The sequence below is a fragment of the Ipomoea triloba genome, chromosome 3 (genome assembly GCF_003576645.1).
Source record: "Ipomoea triloba cultivar NCNSP0323 chromosome 3, ASM357664v1".
Taxonomy (NCBI): Eukaryota; Viridiplantae; Streptophyta; class Magnoliopsida; order Solanales; family Convolvulaceae; genus Ipomoea; species Ipomoea triloba.
The window spans coordinates 14,583,192-14,604,040 of NC_044918.1; the positions used below are offsets into that span (position 1 = coordinate 14,583,192).

At 31.8% G+C, this 20,849-nt stretch overlaps 2 protein-coding genes across 2 annotated transcripts; one reads left to right on the forward strand and one right to left on the reverse strand.

The window, feature by feature from the left end:
• The first annotated feature begins 12,471 nt into the window (after positions 1-12,471).
• Positions 12,472-14,459, forward strand: LOC116014084 (transcription factor LUX). The gene is made up of 5 exons (XM_031254077.1): positions 12,472-13,015; positions 13,165-13,241; positions 13,344-13,380; positions 13,494-13,605; positions 13,786-14,459. Exons 1-5 carry the CDS (start codon positions 12,664-12,666, stop codon positions 14,252-14,254), a joined length of 1,047 nt encoding a protein of 348 aa, XP_031109937.1. The 5' UTR covers positions 12,472-12,663; the 3' UTR covers positions 14,255-14,459.
• A 3,012-nt stretch (positions 14,460-17,471) lies between these two features.
• Positions 17,472-20,005, reverse strand: LOC116012952 (GDSL esterase/lipase At2g40250). The gene is made up of 3 exons (XM_031252620.1): positions 19,406-20,005; positions 18,190-18,457; positions 17,472-17,775 (listed from the first exon to the last, which is right to left on the reverse strand). Exons 1-3 carry the CDS (start codon positions 20,003-20,005, stop codon positions 17,585-17,587), a joined length of 1,059 nt encoding a protein of 352 aa, XP_031108480.1. The 3' UTR covers positions 17,472-17,584.
• Positions 20,006-20,849: the final 844 nt, after the last annotated feature.

Consider the following 20,849-nt stretch of genomic DNA (forward strand, 5'->3'; position numbering starts at 1 on the left):
TATTATTCTGTGCACTTATGTTAAGTAGGGGAAGATATATTATAATATATAATTATGGGGACAGATTACTATATTCAAATCTTGAAATTAGTCATAGACTTCATGCTTAGATGTCACCCCTGTTATTAGAGATCATAATTCCACTTAGATTAAATGGATATTTGACCAACTTGGATTATGAGGATGCCAACTTGGATTATGAGAATTACAAATCTTGAGAAATCTCTAACAATACCACTAATGCTAATCATTGTCTGGCAATGGTTAAGTTGTGTTTATTAGTCTCCAACTCCAACTAATCTTTGATTATTCAGATTTGTAACACATCTCTTGGTTAGTATTGTCAATGTGGGGTGGTGGGTCAGGCTTGAAAGTTTGTCACTTTGGTGGGCCTCGAAAATCAAAGCTCGCTCTGCCCAACAATAAAGGCAGGACGGGTTAGTTCGACGAGTTTAGCCCGTTTTAACAGCTCTATTAATAACACTTCATATAAGCTACTCCAGTATTACATAATGGAAAATTTTACACCATTGAATAGTAAAAATGTTGATTATTATAAAAAGTGGAGTGGTGATTTTACCCAACAATTTGGAACAACTGATAAGTGAGTTCTTAATGTAATCCTAAGGCCATTTAAATAGAACTATGCCAATTGGGTCTCATCTTTTAACTTAACTAAATGTCTCAAATCAATAGGCCAAGTAGGTCTCTTTTAACTTAACTAAAGGTCTTAGGTTCAAGCCTTAGGAATCAAACTACACAAAATTTATGTATGAATGCTTTGTTGACCTTGAGGTCTTACTTAGTATGTTTAGTCTTAATGTGATCTTAGCTGAGGAAATTTGTGGTCTGATTCATAAGTCATAACTATAAAGTAGAGTTTATCAGGGCAATTACAATTTACAAACCTAAACATTCAATATATATATCAAAATATTTACCATATTTCAATTCAATATTGAAGAAGATTTGAATGGTGAGGGAAATCATGGTATATGCCAAGTGAAATGGAATACCATATTCATGTTTACACCAATAAATTAACAATTATTTCATGCCATATGCTCCGTATATCTACTTCCTTCATTAAAAAAGATGGACCGTACATTAATGGCTGCTTTCTTTAATTTTCTTCTTCCATGGGGAAAAAGAAAAGAACATGTAAGGTGAGATGTCACTCACGTGGGACACAAACATATACTCGACAACGAGACTAGTAGTAGAGACGAACAACAACTTTGGGTCTTTGGCACACAATTATTCAACTATTAATTATTATTAATATTCTCTTATCTGCCCTCACACCCATACATCCATGCATACCAAAGTTTGAAGGCTCGAGGCAGTTTAACTGGTCAATCAATTCAAAATAAATTTATAATAAATTTTTATTTTCTAGCAATCGGGTATAATGTAAAAAAGGAAAGTATGTATTTGACCTGGTTGTGCGTACTATATGTAGTATTTGGGGCCAATTGGCCATATTCTGAGGTTTCTTGGGCTAGAGTGATGAAGAGCCCTTAAGTTCCGGAGTTTAATTAAACTTGTGCCAAAGTTTGGAGATAATATTTAATATGATGCATATTTATTTATTTATTAATTTATTTGTTCTCTTTACGTGAGAGATCTAGCTGGTATACTCACCAGTGTGAAACGCAACTAATATAAAATTCGCATTGGTTATGCTTATCTGATCTATTTATCATGCCATGTTAGATTTGTTGGATAGAGGTTTGAAAAGTTGAGTCGAACATCCTACTATTAATGCTAATAATGATATTTTAAATAATAATAAATGTTTCTTGATCTCCATCCTTAATTATTAAGTTTTCTGAAAGCATAATTAGGTTTCCAAGCCATATATATAATATATATTTGACCAACCTTCACTCCATCAATGGACAACAACACTTAAGAATACCATTAAGTTAATTACTTATCATTAATTTAATTGTAATTGCATAGTTGTATGGTAATATCGATGACGTGACAGTGCAAATATATTATATTATATATATATCCGCAATGGCAAGTGGCAAGAAATTCTATTCTAAGTATTATAGCATGCATATATGCAAATTCTTCAATGGCATTTAGGGGAGAATTGAAGATACCAAATTTCATAATATTTAATTTCTAATGGTATGAATTAAATTATTATCTATATTAATTTTAAAATATTGTGATAAAATCATGAAAATAGCATATTTAATTTAATGAAAAGAAAAAAGAGAAAAAAATAATGAAATAACACAGATTAGGAGAGCTCTTCAATTAAAATATGATTCGATGAGAATCTGAGCTCGAAATAAATTATACATACAGAAAAACAAAATTTTTACAGTGTCGTAAGTTATAATATCATAGCGGATGTTTATAAAATTATATATTATAGAGTACACGATATTATAATTCACGACATTGTAAAATTTTTTCAGAGAATTAATAAAGTAAAGACAAAAAAGGACAGACATGCTTTTCATGATTTTTTATGGAGGAGAAGATGATAGATCCGCATTCATAGCTTTTCACGAATTTCAAACATTTTATTTTATTTTTTAAAAGGCATTTAAAATGATTAAAATTGAGATAATTAATTAATTCACAGAAGAAAACATAAGTTGTCTTACGTTGGGGGTTGACTTTACAGCTTGTGTGCTCTTAAATGAATCCTGCAGACCAACCTGTCTTTATTTATTTATTTTAATATGCAAGCCGATGGCCGAACTAGGATATATAGAAGGGTGTTGGACTCAAATTTTAATTACTATAATTAAAATTTTAAATTTTAATCTGTAATTATTTGTTTAATTTGGATTATTTTCATTAATATAATAATAATAATAATTAATTTTGATGATGACGAGGAAATTAAACCCAAGCTACTACCCGATGGCGTATATATATTCTGTTTTTGTGTAATAGTCTACAAAATATAAATGAGAGATAAATCATACTATAAAGACTTTGTGTACAGGCTCGACCAAGAGGGTAAGTATTCATTTTTAATGTTTTTCTAGGTCGGATAATATCTTAATTAATTATTCTAAATAGAAGGTATTTAGTTTTATTTATTTAGAAATGTAGTCATTAATAAGTTGTTGCTAATTGTATTGATATTTTAGTGATTTTTAATCTTTGTTTATTTGTTTATTTAATTGTTTGTGTTTGGTGGAGGCTTGAAGGGTCGAGTCTAGTATCATGCTATTGAAATTTGACGTTAACTGCTACAGAAATATAAAAAAATATATATAGTTGCTCATTCACTGCTAGCTATGACTTTAGGCGTATAGTAGTGGTAAGTTCTTGATCTCGATAATTAGTATCAGAGTAGCCTTCGCTATTAACTTTTGGCATAGTTCTGACAGATTGTCTTACTTACGTATCAACCAACGCCATATTTTGATTGTGAGATGTTGGACTTGCTCAAAAATTTAAACAAAGTACAAATAAAAAAATATTATATTGCCAATAAAAGTCATCCTAGTTTTATTAGTGGTTAATTAATAAAATTGAATAAACTAAATTTTCTAATAACATGCATATAATTAAATACAGCTTTAAACTTAAAGAACAAATATAAAACTATTTATACATTTCTCATTAAATACGACATATCAACCCAAGTTATTGTTAAGCAAAAAATTTACATACAATCCCTTTTCAAGAACATTTCACATTCATATATACCAAACCAAATAATTTCTTAAATATATATTGGCTAGTAGTACAAGCTAAGTTCTCCTCTTGATTCATTCAAAAATTATATTCTAGACAATTACTTATTCTGTGGGTTTCTTTTTCTATTATATATATACCGCTAGAAGATAATACGTAACGAAAAAGAAAACATGTGGCTTTGAAAGGGGTGACCGAATAGGTGGAGCATATATGATTCTCGTACTTGAAAGTTACGAGTTTGATTTTTCCAACACTCTCTTGGTGGTCTTTCTGTCATCAAAACGTGACACTAACAGTTACGCAACTATAAAAAGCTTTCACTAATGCTTGATCCTAATTTAGGAGCGAGAACATATATCGAATCCGATTGATATGATATGAAAATTGCGACCTAGTTTGCGTGCTATTACATAGGACTGGACATATATCGAATCCGATTGATATGATGATATGAAATCTTTGTTTTTTTTTTTGTTTTTTGAATACTTTAGTTTATATTTGTACGACATGTTAGGTGAAGGAAATGAATTGAACCAACTTCTCCATTTAATTTAGGCATTAGGAATTAGATAGATAGATGGGTGATTTTTTGGTCCCTTTTCGTTCATTATTATGATTAATAAATTCATCATTTTTTTTTATCTTAAAGCACAACACTATATATCCGCTCCTGATTTCATCTCCTTAGGCAGTAATATTTTTTTTTTATATTTAATTAATAAATAAATTTGTTTAAATGTCAGACGAGGTCAATCAATTTAATTTACAATAACTAATGAATGAAATGAATTTAGAATTATATTATCACGTCAAGAGATAAACATTAAGAGGTAAAATTAAAATGGTAAAATATTATTATTCTATTTTTATTTTAATTTTCTTGGAATATGTTTTGTACTACAAAGTTAGGAAAAGGGTAACTTTCTCACCAATTGAGTTGGAAGGGAGTGGGTATGCAATTCTCTTTCCAGTTTCCACGCACACATTAATCACAAGAAATAGGTTACCTTTTACCTTATACAATACACATACATACATACACATATACATACATGCATACATACATATATTATATTGTATGTGTATATATATGTGTGTTTGAGAATGTGTAACATTTTGACTGAATTAATATTATCATAATAAAATGTATATGTTATGATACTTATAATATTTTGGACTAATTAAACATTTATTACAATGGGACTAATATAAATATGTGAGTTGGTCGTCTTAAAAATTTCACATGTTATTAATTAGTTATTCTTAGTAGTACAACATGTTAGTGTCATATAATGCTTGCAATTTGTTATTGATCGATTTATATATGTTGATAGGGATGATTGGTCGGCATATCACATCATATATAAGTAAAACTAAAGTGTATACGTATTAATAAGAAATATACATATAATATAATTACGTGAATAAATAATATATAACGTGAAAATTGTATTAACTTACTATGTAAGTAAATATAATGTGCATATATGCTTTTATAGATACATGTTCATACAATATAATGTGCATCATACTTTTATAACGACCCGACAATAATTATATATACCAACTGTGTGTGTATGTATTGTCTCTCTCTGTGTAAGCTTTTATTTGGACGACTGTGATGAGTTGCATGCAGCTCAAGAAGCTCGTGAGGGTAAAGACTTTGTAATTAGGGTTCAACAAAAGTAGGGAAATTGAAGCTGTGTTTGCTGTTTTAATCTTTCGCACGAGCACAGAATATTGAATTTTCATGCAAAAAGCGAAATAGCCAAACGAGTTATTTAATTACCACAACTTTTAGGTTAGATAGTAATGGGTGATATACAATTATTCTGCTCATCTTCACAGTTGTCTTATATATATATATATGTGTGTGTATGTGTGTGTCTGTAGGTCCAGATAGATCTAGACCATTGGATGAGCTCATATCAATGCCATACAACGCACACACATATATGGTAGACGCAGTGCACGCGCATACACTTGGACCAGCACTAAGGGCACTACAGACCAAACAAATCAAAAGATAGTGCACCACAAAAATATACTTAGCTTGGTGCACAAAATTACAAAAATGTCATTGCACATTTTTCTCCTCATTGATTTTGAGCCCTTTGATCATGTTTAGATGGAGAACTCATATCTATCCATACTTCCGCACCCAGGGAGGCTACCATATTTGATCCAACTCAGATATATATAAAAGACTACAACCGACCGGCATTGTGTTTCTTGTACAAACTCAAAGTTAAAAAGTTTATAGACAATATTAACTTTGTACCCACCAATATGAACTCAAAACTTTCACTATTTATTTTAAGGTGGTATTAGGTATAATAGTCATGGGTACTAGTCGACATCTTAAAAATTTAGTAATAAATTTAGACTGCCAAGCGTTATAAGAACAACAATTGCCGGCAAGCTCGCTCCACTCGGAGCTAGCTTACCTACACTCTCAATCGCCGAGGGCTCGCAACAGTACTTCACATTGTGTTCAGTTGATTTACATCCTCCCAAATGCTTTGTTGGGTTGGGGAGTGAGAGGATCTTAATTGGATTTGGAGATTCAACCTTTTGGAAGCAAAGATAATACCAAAGATATCAATCAATAACTTTAAATTTATATGTATAATTTATACTAATAATATACAATTAATTAGAAAGGAAACGTACGTGATCTATACAAAACCTTTCATAAAGATCACCGCGATGTTTCTTCCCAACCTCAATTCTTCATTTAACACCTGTGCTGATGACGACTTGAAAAAGTGGCAAAGTGAGAGATTTCTTTAAATCTTAATTGCCAATTTCTAAAAAAAAGTAATCTTAATTTGGGCCCTAACAAACTTCCCCGTTCAATAGTTCCTAGTGTAGTGATACAGATATTATCATCTTAATTTTAATATATGTCAATACTATTTTTTTTAGATAATAAGAAAAATCCACAACAAATTTAAGATTATACACGTTATATTACATAGAAACAATTTGTTCATTATACATCATCAAATAATGTTGGCGAGTTTTTTCGTCTAAAAAAGAATTATGACAAGTCATTATTATTACATTAAGCAATACATTGAGTCTAACTAAATAATGTTATGGCACCCCTGAAGGATTCTATTATAAGATCAGAGGAACGTAACCATTCATCCAACAACGTATATGTATGCTATTTTTAAATTACAAAAAGGGACAAAGAACACAGAGCACAACACACATATTACAAAAGGTACCTATAGTAGCTTAGCAACATACCCTCCCACAATATAATTAATTTCACCGAATATATATAAATTATTTATGATCCGTTAGATTATTTATAAAAATGTCATCACTTTTTTTTTTAAATTGTTTATGATCTGTTAGATTTATCCAGATGGACGACTGTAATGAATTCTTATTTTTTTTCTAGGCCTGTATTCTCATTTGATCCATTCCTTTTATACATACATACATATATATATATATATATATATATACACATATATATATATATACACACACACATATACAGACACTCCTGTTTTTATTTTAATTTATTTTTATAATTTGTCAACACTCGAGGATCAGCATTCAGCATCGATCATCGTCACTGTCAACGTTATTCGTTAAAAAAATAGATAAATAAATAAATATTAACACTAGCTAACAACAACATCGGAATCTTGATTTCTGGGATACAGTGTGAACATCATTCGATGTATAGTATAATTGTTGTGAGATCATTCACCGATAAACTATTTTGTCTTAATAGCAAGGGAGCCTTTGATTTCAATGTGCTGATATACTTTCCATTTACAGTACAGTGTTTTTAGTCTTCATTTTTAAATCATCATATGCATCATATTCACAGATTAAAAATCCAAAATAATAATAATAATAATAATAATAATAATAATGATGATGATGATGATATTTACGGTATAATTTGATATTTCCTTACTCAGTTCAATGTTGAAAAATTCGTATTTTCTAACTAACATTAAATTAGAATGTTTGTCTATCAATTTGGTCACCATTTTAGGTGGTTGGAAAATCTCATGACAAAGGTGGTGGTCCACTCAATTGAAGCGTGTGTTCAATTTCAACTAAAAGGCTAAACTGATAGTTGGATTGTACATTTATGTTCTTAAATTATATGCTCAACACGTCTTTTCACGTGTGCAAGCTGATTAATTTTGAAGAGCTTCAAACAATGATAACAAATTGAAGCATATATTCAATCTCAGCTAAAAGACTAAGTTGATATATAGTTGGATGCATATTTATGTTTATTTATTATATATGCTCAACAAACTCATCCAACATTTCCATTCGAATTTAACAATGGTGGGTATTATTGTCCACAATAGCTATATATGTTTTTTGGTAACTGCAATAAGTGTTTTTTTTTTTTTTTTAATTTCAATTTTGGTCGAAAGAGGTATCACAACTTGAATTAATTGTATTATGTATTTAGTCGGTTATGATGCTAATTTGAATTTGACTCAAATTGAATTACATTCACAAATTAAAATTTAACTCTCTATTGAAGGAATATCATGACTCAAAACTAGTAATTGTATTAATCGTCTACTCATCAGCTAATAACCGTCCCAAACTATGGGGTTAGAAATTAAAATGTTTATGATATAATGTAGTCAAAATTGTGTTGTGTATATATAGGTAGATAGAGAAGAATGGTTTACGTCAAGAAGTGAAGAAGTCATAATAATTCAATTCAACTCTCAACTTCAATTCAGTAGATGACAAAGTCAAAATTCTTGATGAAGTGATGCACTGCATGCGATTTCGTCCACATCATCACTTACATCGAATCGGACATATATATGCTACATAGAACATAGTCGTGTATCTCTCAAACTTTGCCTATCAAACACATCTTTAATTAATTTCTTGCAACATTAATTCTTTTTATTTTATTTTATCATATATATCCATCACCGTATAGTATATATAGTATGCAATGGAACATACATATCATTGTATGAATGCATTTTCAGTTAAGGATGATGAGCTGAGGATGTAACATGTGTCAAACACATACATGATTCTTTTTAACCTATATGAACATGTTAAATATGGTTTAGCCTTAAAAGTTTTTTTTTTTTTTTTTTTTTTTNAATAATAATAATGATGATGATGATGATATTTACGGTATAATTTGATATTTCCTTACTCAGTTCAATGTTGAAAAATTCGTATTTTCTAACTAACATTAAATTAGAATGTTTGTCTATCAATTTGGTCACCATTTTAGGTGGTTGGAAAATCTCATGACAAAGGTGGTGGTCCACTCAATTGAAGCGTGTGTTCAATTTCAACTAAAAGGCTAAACTGATAGTTGGATTGTACATTTATGTTCTTAAATTATATGCTCAACACGTCTTTTCACGTGTGCAAGCTGATTAATTTTGAAGAGCTTCAAACAATGATAACAAATTGAAGCATATATTCAATCTCAGCTAAAAGACTAAGTTGATATATAGTTGGATGCATATTTATGTTTATTTATTATATATGCTCAACAAACTCATCCAACATTTCCATTCGAATTTAACAATGGTGGGTATTATTGTCCACAATAGCTATATATGTTTTTTGGTAACTGCAATAAGTGTTTTTTTTTTTTTTTTAATTTCAATTTTGGTCGAAAGAGGTATCACAACTTGAATTAATTGTATTATGTATTTAGTCGGTTATGATGCTAATTTGAATTTGACTCAAATTGAATTACATTCACAAATTAAAATTTAACTCTCTATTGAAGGAATATCATGACTCAAAACTAGTAATTGTATTAATCGTCTACTCATCAGCTAATAACCGTCCCAAACTATGGGGTTAGAAATTAAAATGTTTATGATATAATGTAGTCAAAATTGTGTTGTGTATATATAGGTAGATAGAGAAGAATGGTTTACGTCAAGAAGTGAAGAAGTCATAATAATTCAATTCAACTCTCAACTTCAATTCAGTAGATGACAAAGTCAAAATTCTTGATGAAGTGATGCACTGCATGCGATTTCGTCCACATCATCACTTACATCGAATCGGACATATATATGCTACATAGAACATAGTCGTGTATCTCTCAAACTTTGCCTATCAAACACATCTTTAATTAATTTCTTGCAACATTAATTCTTTTTATTTTATTTTATCATATATATCCATCACCGTATAGTATATATAGTATGCAATGGAACATACATATCATTGTATGAATGCATTTTCAGTTAAGGATGATGAGCTGAGGATGTAACATGTGTCAAACACATACATGATTCTTTTTAACCTATATGAACATGTTAAATATGGTTTAGCCTTAAAAGTTTTTTTTTTTTTTTTTTTTTTTNTTTTTTTTTTTTTTTTTTTTTTTACTTGTGGTCCATCAACTATATTTTTTCATTGTCATCGACTTTAAATTTCTTATTACTTTTAGTCGTTCTAGCACATTTTTTACTATAAACACAACACATGTTGGTTCTAGGTGATATTTGGCTAGAAAACTTGCCAGACATACTAAAATTGGTTTTTAAAAAAATTCTCAAGATCAAATATTTACCGCTACGCCAAAATAGAGGTGTATGTCAAACGGGTGAATTTGGGCTGGCCCAATTAGGCATGCTATTGGCTCATTTATTTATATATTTTGGGACCAACCCGACCCGATTAATAAGAGCAAGCAAGTTTACAAATTGCAAATACTAACTACCAAATATTAAAAGTAATGTTTCCAATTTGAAACAAATATGAAGTTTTAAGACTTTAAAATATTGGAATAAGTTTCAAATTGCCCACTAAACGAAACCTTAAAGTGCAATTAGGCCACTGAACGAAAAAAATGTGCAATTAGGTCACTGAACACTCCAAATGCATGCAATTTCACCTGATAGCAGGTTTACCTTCCATTTCATCAGGTTGCCTGCTTACATGGATGGTGAGTTGACATTTTAAAATATTTTTTTAATAATAAAATTTAAAATTTAAAATTAATTGAAATTAAAATATTAATATTAAAAAATATTACAAATATTAATATTTTTTAATTTTTAATATTTATTAAATAATAAACTTTAAAAATAAGAATTAATTAAAAATATTAAAATATGAAAAAATTAATATTAAAAATATTTAAAAATTAATATTTTTAATTTTTAATTTTTATATTTATTATTAAAAAATTATTTTAAAATGCCACATCATCATCTAGGTAAGCAGGCAACCTGATGAAATGGAAGGTAACTTGCTATCATGTGAAATTGCATGTATTTGAAGTGTACAATGGCCTAATTGCACATTTTTTTCGTTTAATGGCCTAATTGCACTTTCAGGTTACGTTCAGTGGCCGAACCTTATTCCTAAAATATTTTAAGGTAATAATTACTATTTTTTTTTGAAAATTGGTAATAATTACTAATTAGTATGCTAGTTAGACAGTTAGCTAGCTAAATAGTAAATGCGCAGGCTAGAAATTTAATATGCATAAATCAATTATAGTTATAATGTGATAAACCCATGGGCTATTACTCTATTAGACTATATATGTATATTATATATATATACATTTTTTTTTTAAATGTGCAAGTCGACATACCGGCCCAGGCCATGGACAAAAAAATTAAAGTTCAGTCAGGCATATATATAGTATAAAATTAAACGGGCTAACCCTAGTTTGTCCATTGTAGCAAATCGATCGGATCAAGCCAGCCTGGAACTAGACTTCGGGCTAACTTGTCCATTTGATATCTTTATGTCAAAAGCTATAGCTAGTGGGTTAAGCACTTATCATTACATTGAAAGACATAAATTTATTTTCTTATGCTTGCACAGCATTTAGTGTTACATTTCAATTATAGTTGGAATTAGTCCTTAAAACCTCCACCCTACAAAATTCAAAGTTTAGAGACTAATAAAAAAACCACCGATAGTTGTAGATAAAAAATGTCATAAAAATCGAAAGTTCAAAAAATAAAATATAATAATAATAATAATAATAATAATAATAATAATAATAATAATAATAATAATAATAATAAAACTCTACCTAAAGACTATTGTTTCCAAAAAAAAAAAAAAAAAGCCACCATAGCATGCAAGGTTGGTTCATATATACATATACTCCGTATATAAGTGGTCCTTTTTATTATTTTTTAGGTGTACTAATTTTAATTTTATTTTATGTGTGGTTGCAATACAAACCTAAATTTGTTGGAAAGTTCCACCAACACGGTAAGTGAAAAAATAATAATAATTTATATTGGAATATTATTGTGCCTTTTCAAAAAAGAAAAAAATAAGTAAAGAATATGCCATTTACTTAATCAATTCTACAAGAATTTCACTAAATTCCAATTTCTACACACAAAAATTCCAATTATATAATAGTAGCAACAAAACTCTATAACACCATAATTATGTTGTAATTTAAAAATCCTATCCTGACCAAACACTAAAAAAGAACACGGAAATAACTACATTTTTAAATACCAGCTTAAATATTTACAGATTTCATTGATTTCACGGTAGGTAAATTAAACCGTACTGATAAATTTTTCGTTGGTAAATTTGATTTTTCAGATAGCACGGTTTCGTTCGCTGTTTAATATGTTTGTAATAGTGGCATGGGTCATCATCAATTCATCATACCCCATGATACATACACATATACACACATGACATCAACCATGGAGTGATGGAAGTCATACATTATATCCTTAACAAGGTGGAGAAATCTAGAGAGAGAGAGAGAGGCTAGTGAGAAAGATGTTCTTTAAATGTCCCATTCAAGAAATTTCATTCCAAATATAACCAACTCTTGGCAAGAAGAAGAGAACTTTAATTTGCTATAAATCTCCCCATCAAGAAACCAGTCTCCACTACTCCATTTCTCATGGATTAATTAGCCTACACCCATTTTCATCATAACCTTGATCTCTCACATTCAATATATCCATCTGTAACCAAACTGAGCTCATGAAGGCTGCAGAAACAGACCAGGAAGTGATGAAAGAGATGATGATGAAGGAAGGCGTCAGCTGCAGCACAGAGGACTCCAAATCCGGCCCCGAATTTCTCGGGGCCGAAATCGAACCAGAAGGAGAAGAAGAAGAAGAAGGAGAAGATGATGATGGGAAAGGAGAAAAGGGCAACAATGGAAGCAGCAGCAGCAACAGCACAGTTGAAGAGAATAATGGGAAGAAATTATCAGGGAATTCTTCCGGTTCAGTACGGCAATATGTCCGGTCCAAAACTCCCCGGCTCCGGTGGACTCCCGACCTCCATCTTTGCTTTGTTCATGCAGTTGAAAGACTGGGAGGACAAGACAGTATGTCCATCAATTTTTTTTTTTAATATTACTGACTCTATTACAATTAATTTGAGTTAATTTATGTATGATTTTGGTTCTTTTGCCCACAAAGCTACCTGTGCGGGCATGATTTTTTTTTTTAGTCTAATGATGTTTTTCTGTCTTAGGAGCAACCCCCAAGTTAGTTCTTCAGTTGATGAACATCAAAGGCCTCAGCATAGCTCATGTCAAGAGCCACCTCCAAGTATAATTAACCTTAATTATTTTTCTTGAATTTAATCTAAGTTATAATGTAAGATTCTAGTTATTAACTGTTTTTTTTTTTGGGAAATGTTTTAAATTGTAGATGTATAGAAGCAAGAAGGCAGATGAGCCAAATCCAGGTAATTTTTCATCAATTTTTCCCAAATCATAAATTATAACCCTAATTGATTTCATATTTCTTTTGGGCATTAAATTCTAAGATTATGTTTAAAAAAAAAATTGGGTGTGACAGTTACCCCTAATGGAAGGCTGCTTCTTGGAAATGGAGATTCACATATCTTTAACTTCAGCCAGCTCCAAAGGCTACAGGGATTTAATCCGACACCTGTTACGACGAGTTTAAGGTACCAGATTCTGTTAAAGTGTTATGTTTTGTTCTAGTCTGGAGCTCTAAAGGGTACAAAGGTCACGTTTTTATCGAGATTTCTAGTTGCGGAAATGTTTGGTTTTCTTACTTTCTTTTTCGTAATATTTTCTTGATTATTTTTCTCCTTTTTTTTTTTTTTTTTTTTTTTTATCCCCAGATTTGATGATTCTTCATGGAGTCATCGTCATCATCATCAACCTTATTCATCCGTGTACAATCCTTACCTCAATGGCGGCGCCGCCGCAATGATCCGACACGGATTCGGAGGAAATTACGTGAACGGCGGCCGTTCGGAGTTTCCGATGATGTCGAGACAATGTTCCGACAACGTGGCGGCGCCGCCGCAGTTGTTTCCGAATCAAAGAATTCTGCCGCCGGCGGCTCAAAACGGAGAAGTTACGGCGGCCGGCACCGGGAAAAGGAAGCTGCCGGCGGATTCCGACGTGAATCTTGATCTGAACTTATCGTTAAAGACTAGGAACGGCGGCGGGAATGATGAGAAGAGGGCGAAGGGAGACGACAAGTACGAGGATAGTACTAATCTGTCGCTCTCCTTGTTCCCCTCCTCACAAAATGACGATCAAACAACAACAGTGAAGAAAACTACGCTAGATCTGACTTTATGATTACGAGGAATCAAAAAAACAAAGAAATTAAAGAAAAACCCATCAATATATAATGTTGTGAGTGAGATTTTGTAGTAGTGGTTCTCGATTTCATGAATGCACAGTAGATCAGATGACAGATCTTTGTCCCATATTAAGCTATACCTGCAGTTTGTACAAAACCAGTGAATATAATAACTTCACTCATATATATATATTTTATTCTTAATTGCCTTCTGCCATTTTCTTTTCTTTATTTTAGGTCTAATGTATCATGTATGCACTAATGTACAATGTAACATGTAGATTATCATATGCAACATAACTAGTACTGGGTACTGGGTACTATTGACCTTCTTGGTTTGGGCCAGACAGCTATGAGCAAACTAGATTGGTTTACCTATGACTCTTTGCCTGATAGAGTCATAAGGCAGGATTTACTCAGTAAATGCCTAGCTGCAATATTACCTAGTTGCCCCAAAAAGATAAATGTACATAAAGATTTATGATTTTCTGGGAACATTTCCATTTTAATGGTGTCTGTTGGATGGACCAGAAGGAGGAACAGGACCTTTGGAAAGATCATTGAACACAGTTTCCCTGTCTGGGAGATTATTCTGCAGATTTCTGGGTTTTGATGATGACATTCTTGTAGAATAATAATGGTTTTGTTGATGATGATCTGGAAGTGTTGCAGAAGCTTCAGCTTTCTTTAAGATCGTCCATGGCGGCGATGGAGTCATGATTCTTGGTTGAACAAAAAGGCAAATGAGAAGAAATTTGACTGCTATGATGAGGCGCCAGGGAGAAGGCATTGTTTTCCAGGAAGAAGAAGAAGGGGGCATGGAGGGTGCAGAAGATTAAGTTTCTTCTAAGTTTTATGTAAATCTATATATGATTTCTAGCTAGTGATGATTTTTTAAGCCTTAAGATTTCAAAATTTTAATTAGGAAAGGACATGGGATTTATCTCAAGGGCAGTAATTTGGTAACCTAAATTAATACAAGTGAAAATGACATTTTTTTGCCACTAACTTTCGTCCTTAATTTATACATGCCGTTATTTGTAGAGATGACAATGTGGGTTAAGTGACTTAAGTCCACTTAGATTGGTCAAGACACAGTCCATGTGCTATCAAGACTAGACTGTCACGACACGATCTTATATACAACTATACAAGGTCACCCTACATGTAATGTGGGTTGAGCCAAGCTAAGGCGGACCAACTAACCCATGCCTATATTACTTTTATCTCTTTTTTTTATTAAAATAATAATAATAATAATTTTGTAATCTATGTAATTTGTATTAGTTTTAATTTTAAAATTGTAAGTTTGTATGTAGTATATAAAGTATAAATTTTAACTTTATAAATGTATCAATAATATAGAATTTAACAATTATATAAATATGTAACAAATTTAAAATGTTATAATTATAATTCAGATTAGAAAAAGTATAAATTATAGTTTATAGACTTAAAAATATTTTTAAAATTATTAATTTAAATATTTGATATATTGAAGTAGTGGCCAAGCAGGTCCAACATTTTAAAAAATGTGGACTGAACCGGCACAATCAAATGTCATCACTAGTTATTTGTAGTTTCTCAATTGTTTGTGAAGTGACTTTTTAAATTCAATTCTTAAGAAGTTAATGGTTGATACAGGAAATTCAAAACTTGAGCCACATTGAACTGAAACAAAGAATTTAGTGGCCCTTTCGACTGAAGATGAGCTCCAACTTCACATTGAAACAAAGAATTCAATGGCTCTTCTAACTAAAAATGAGCTTCAACTTGACATTGAAACAAAGAATTCAATGCCTCTTTTGACTAAAGATGAGCTCCAACTCGATATTAAAACATAGAACTCATCAATAGCTCTTTCGACTGAAGATAATGAGCTCTAACTTGACATTGAAACAGAGAATTCAATTCAATGGCTATTTCGACTGAAAATTGCCTCCAACTTGACATTGAAATAGATAATTCAATACCTCTTTCGGTTGAAGATGACCTCTAACTCGATATTGAAACAAAGAATTCAATGACTCTTTCGACAGATCGAAGAGGATGAGCTCTAACTCAACAATGAAATATAGAATTCAAGGATACGTCCCCTGATAAGGTAGCTAAAAATTTGAACCACAAGGTTAAGATTTGAAGTTTTTTCAATATTCTCGTGAGCAACAATGGTTACAATCACTCTACATATTTAGCTATAACACATACAAAGCTAGTTACATTGCATGAAGTAGTTACCAAAGACTTCTTGGTTTATCAAGGTTTTAAATATCTTTCGGCTAACAGTTAACAACTTTTCAAGGGTTGGATTAAAAATGTCACTTCATAACAAATAATTAAAGAATTATATGTAGCAACAGGTATAATTAAGGAACAAAAAAAAATGCTATTCCTTTATAATTTATAGACAGAAAGTGTCATTTTCCATCAATATAAATATAAATATGCATTCAAGATTCTTCAAAAATAAGTATAAATATGCAATCAATTACTAAGAGTTATGGAAGCAGTGTTAGGTGTTATGATGATGAACAGTTGAGTAGTAGTACAACCAAACCTGAGAAGTAAGTCTACAAGGAGGAATTGCAGTTTCATCTCTAGTACAAGTATGCTTGGGATTAGGTCAAAGAGGGCATTAGAAATATGCCCTAATCTGAAAAAAGACATTCAAAGATAGACAATGATTGAACCAAATCTCTAGCTAGTCGCTAGTACATCTCATAAATTTTGCATCCTAATCTTCATCAAACATCACATGTGACTATTATTAAAATTCTCAAAGAATTCTTGTATGTGGAGAGCCCATAACCACCACATTCTAAGATGATCATAGGTTTCCCTCTCCAAGGATCTCATTATTGTACCAAATTTGTAGCTAAATTGAACATTCAATTCAAGCATACCAAGGGTTTGCAACAATTAAATTCAAAGTCCTAATCTTAGGGTAGACAAACAAGATCGTAAAATTATACAGATGAAATTAATTAACGCAGATCCATAAAGTATTAAATAAGAACGAGTGATCATTTACCTCCATGGAATATAGAACAAGCCCATTGCAAAAAAGTAAATTCAAAGTCCTATAAGGGCATATATGAACAGAATCCTCAGAAATACTGAGATCGATGAAGTTAACGTGTAGATCTATAAAATATTAAGTAAGGATACACACGCATTTACATCGATGGAACATAAAACAAGCTCATTACACACATTAGAAAGATGAAAAAAAATACCTTCTACCGTTATCGCCACGCTTTCGATTTGCATCTAGCTTTCTTGGAGACTCTTGTGGAACTTCCATTGCCATCATAGGTTGTGCAAATTCACAAGAGAAGGGGAAGAACATTGTTGTGGAAAACCTTGGCAAGAGTGTGATAGGCTTTTTGTGATGGATGAATGGCATCCCAAAATAGATAGTTTGATGGGTTTGGACATGTTGGGGTTAATTCATTGCATAATGGACCTTCCTCAAGTAAGCCCATTCCACAACATCCTTTCATTGTGTGATCTATTCCTATACATACATTACAACACTAGACAATTAATTATATGAATATTGAATAACTCTATCCATGATATCAATTTGATGTGTAAAGATATTTTGATGATGGGTAATATGTGAAAGTTTTGATACTATATTAAAATTATTTTAACCAAGCTAAGTGATTTTCTACCCACAAATATGAACCAATATAATTATTTTTTTTAGAGGCCCAAGGTTGGAATAGTTATAATTGGACCCTTAAAAGCATCCCAAATTAAAGGAGAAGTTTATCATTATAACTCAAATTTCTCTCTCCTATAAATTAAGTTAAATTACATTACATTAGCATTTACATGCATTTAGAAATGAAACAGATAAAAACCCAGGGACTAAAACTATTAGATTAATACACTATAAAATGAATTAAATAAAGTTTTAGCTCACCATATTTTTGTGGATTGTTGATCATGTCCATCATTGGCTTGAAGGCATCAAAATATGCAATTTTGGAGCCCTTTAGCCTCACTTGTAGCCTGGAAATGAGGGCTTGGAGCTTAGTGTTGTAAGCTTGTGAATCAACATTTTGTTGATTAACACAAACCCTTTTAAGAAAATTGGCAGGTGATAAGTTTAGTGTCATCTGAATCGGCAAACACCCCACCGGCGGCAAACCGGACAACCCAAACTTTCTTGCTCCCATTTTGTATAACCTCTGCAATTAATTACATTGGCATAATTATAATTAAATTAAAATTATGTTCATTCAGATAAATTATCGAATTATAATTACTAGTTCAGATTTTAGAATTCCACCACTGTGAAATAAATATGAATTTGATTCGAGTTGTGTCCGTCACTACAACTAAATTATTGTTCAGTATATACCATATAAGTCATTCTTCAATTAAAAGAAATAATGAATGAAACTAGCTAGTAAGGAAGCTTTAAGTTCTTCTCTAGTAATTAGAAGTTTTGACTAAATTTTGTCAACTAATCAAATTAAAGCTTTTAGGTTTCTGTCCATCATCTATTGAGCCTAGTAATATCATGCAAATCAATACTACATTAAAATTTTGTATGAATCCTGAGATGAATGTTCAAGTAAGTAGAACAATATTCTTGTAGCAGAATGTCACGAATTCAACATAGAGTCACAGGCACCAATAAAGTTTTGCCAAATGAATAATAGTTTGATTCTTGATTATGAAAACTTAACATGGCCATGGTGTATTATTATTAACTATATATGAAAAGGTTGCTTTCTTTTAAATATACTGCAATCTAACTTAACTTTTTTTTTTCCAAAAGATTGAATTCCCAACCCCAAGGGTCTCACGCCCCGACTAGACAAAACATCTAGAAAAATAATGTAAATCATGATAACTTAGCTGAACACAACCCTAAGGGCCCTACGCCCCGACTGGATAAAACATTTAGAAGGATAATGTAAATCATGATAACTCAATTAACACAACCCTAAGGCCCCACGCCCTGACCCGACATAACATTAGGTGATAACTCAAGCTGAACACAAAAACTATATTTTTACATACTGCCCACAAGGAGTCCTCTCAGGTTGCTCCCACGTTACAGTTAATGAGACTCTCGGTGGTCTTTCTTCACAATATGAATGTTATAAGGGAATATATAGTAAACTTACCAATATAAAGGATTCGAAGTTCTTGAGGAGAAAATCATGGTAACCGGATGTAGTGAAAGTCTTCATAAACGGCAAACCATAATAACTCCGAGCCACGTCATTGCTCCCAACGGCAATAACGAACAAACCATTACCCACAACATGATGACGCCCTCGCTTTGCACCAACTTTTCTTCGAATCCTCTCCAACCCTTTCTCGAAAAGCTTCAGCTGATCTCCCATGGTCAACACGTTGACCGCCCTCGCCGTCAAGTCGTCGAGGCCGGAGCCGGCGGAGGCGAAGCTGGCTCCGGTGAGCAAACCGGTGTCGTTTAACGCGGGGTCTAGATATGGCGGCAGCATCTCCTTGAGGCCGAGGAGGGAGACGATGAAATCAGTGGTCAACTTCCCGTCGGAGAATCTTCCGGTCGGGGTTTTCTCCGGCAGGTCCTGGCCGTAGGGCCGGTGGTCGGCTCGAAAAGCCGTGACGAGATGGTTGTTGTTGCCGGAGTCCAGGATGGAGTCGCCGAACGCGAAAACTGCGGTTATGTTTGCGGCGGCGGTGGGGGCTCGACGGAGGAGAAGATTAGCGATGATTGCGTAGAGGAGGAGGAACGACATGGTTGTTAATTGTGCACTATGATGAAGTGCATATAATAAGCATAAATATGTATACTACTAGCTAAGGTTTCTTCCTTTAATTTTGATTTTTTACATATTTATTCTTCTCTAAAAGCGTAATTCCCAACTCCAATGACCACCACATTCCGCCCTGACAGAATATTTAGAAGGATGTAAATTGACTCACTGGTTCAGCAGGTCAAATGCCGGTGCCTACGAAGGAGCTGTTTACTTTGGACATAATTTCCACACTATCGCTGCTAAAGTTCAAACATTAGTCTATTCTCCCAAATATGCCTATTCCACCCATGAGAAGTTTTCTCCAATCACCGGAAAGTTCTATCGTCAATGGGTGTAATAGGCAAATGACAAGTTAAAAATGTTAATTGTTATCTTTTTCCAATTTAGTGGCTTAATTGTTTTGTTTTTTCTGAGTTCAGTGACTTATTTGGAGCTTATTTGAATTTGATGGCTTAATTGTTAATTTCAAAATAGTTCGATGGCTTATTTGTACATTTTTCCAATTAAATATATTATCGGATCATATACTATAATCAAGGTTGCGATTTGATGACTAGTATTGAAGCGATCTAACATTAATTAAAACAGAAAATTAAATTGCAAATATATGCCAATACTGTGCACGTTTTAGTGGTGTCGGAGTTAATTAATATAATTTATAAATACATAGAAATTTTAGCTAGCTTCAATAATAGTCATTTAATACTCGAAAATAATGACAAAGTATGTAGAGGATGATTTTCATGTTTAAAAGTTGAGTATTCAATTTGTATTAATATTTTTTTTAAACTTGTAGCATACTATGATACCAACATAACGTTTT

Bases quoted from the DNA above. Each gene is read 5' to 3' on its own strand.
- LOC116014084 (XM_031254077.1), top strand. From the start codon at position 12,664: ATGAAGGCTGCAGAAACAGACCAGGAAGTGATGAAAGAGATGATGATG. The intron at 13,016-13,164 runs GTATGTCCATCA...TTTCTGTCTTAG, and splicing joins AAGACTGGGAGGACAAGACA to GAGCAACCCCCAAGTTAGTT. The intron at 13,242-13,343 runs GTATAATTAACC...TTTAAATTGTAG, and splicing joins ATGTCAAGAGCCACCTCCAA to ATGTATAGAAGCAAGAAGGC.
- LOC116012952 (XM_031252620.1), bottom strand. From the start codon at position 20,005: ATGTCGTTCCTCCTCCTCTACGCAATCATCGCTAATCTTCTCCTCCGT. The intron at 18,458-19,405 runs GTAAGTTTACTA...AATTAATTGCAG, and splicing joins ACTTCGAATCCTTTATATTG to AGGTTATACAAAATGGGAGC. The intron at 17,776-18,189 runs GTGAGCTAAAAC...ATGTATGTATAG, and splicing joins CAACAATCCACAAAAATATG to GAATAGATCACACAATGAAA.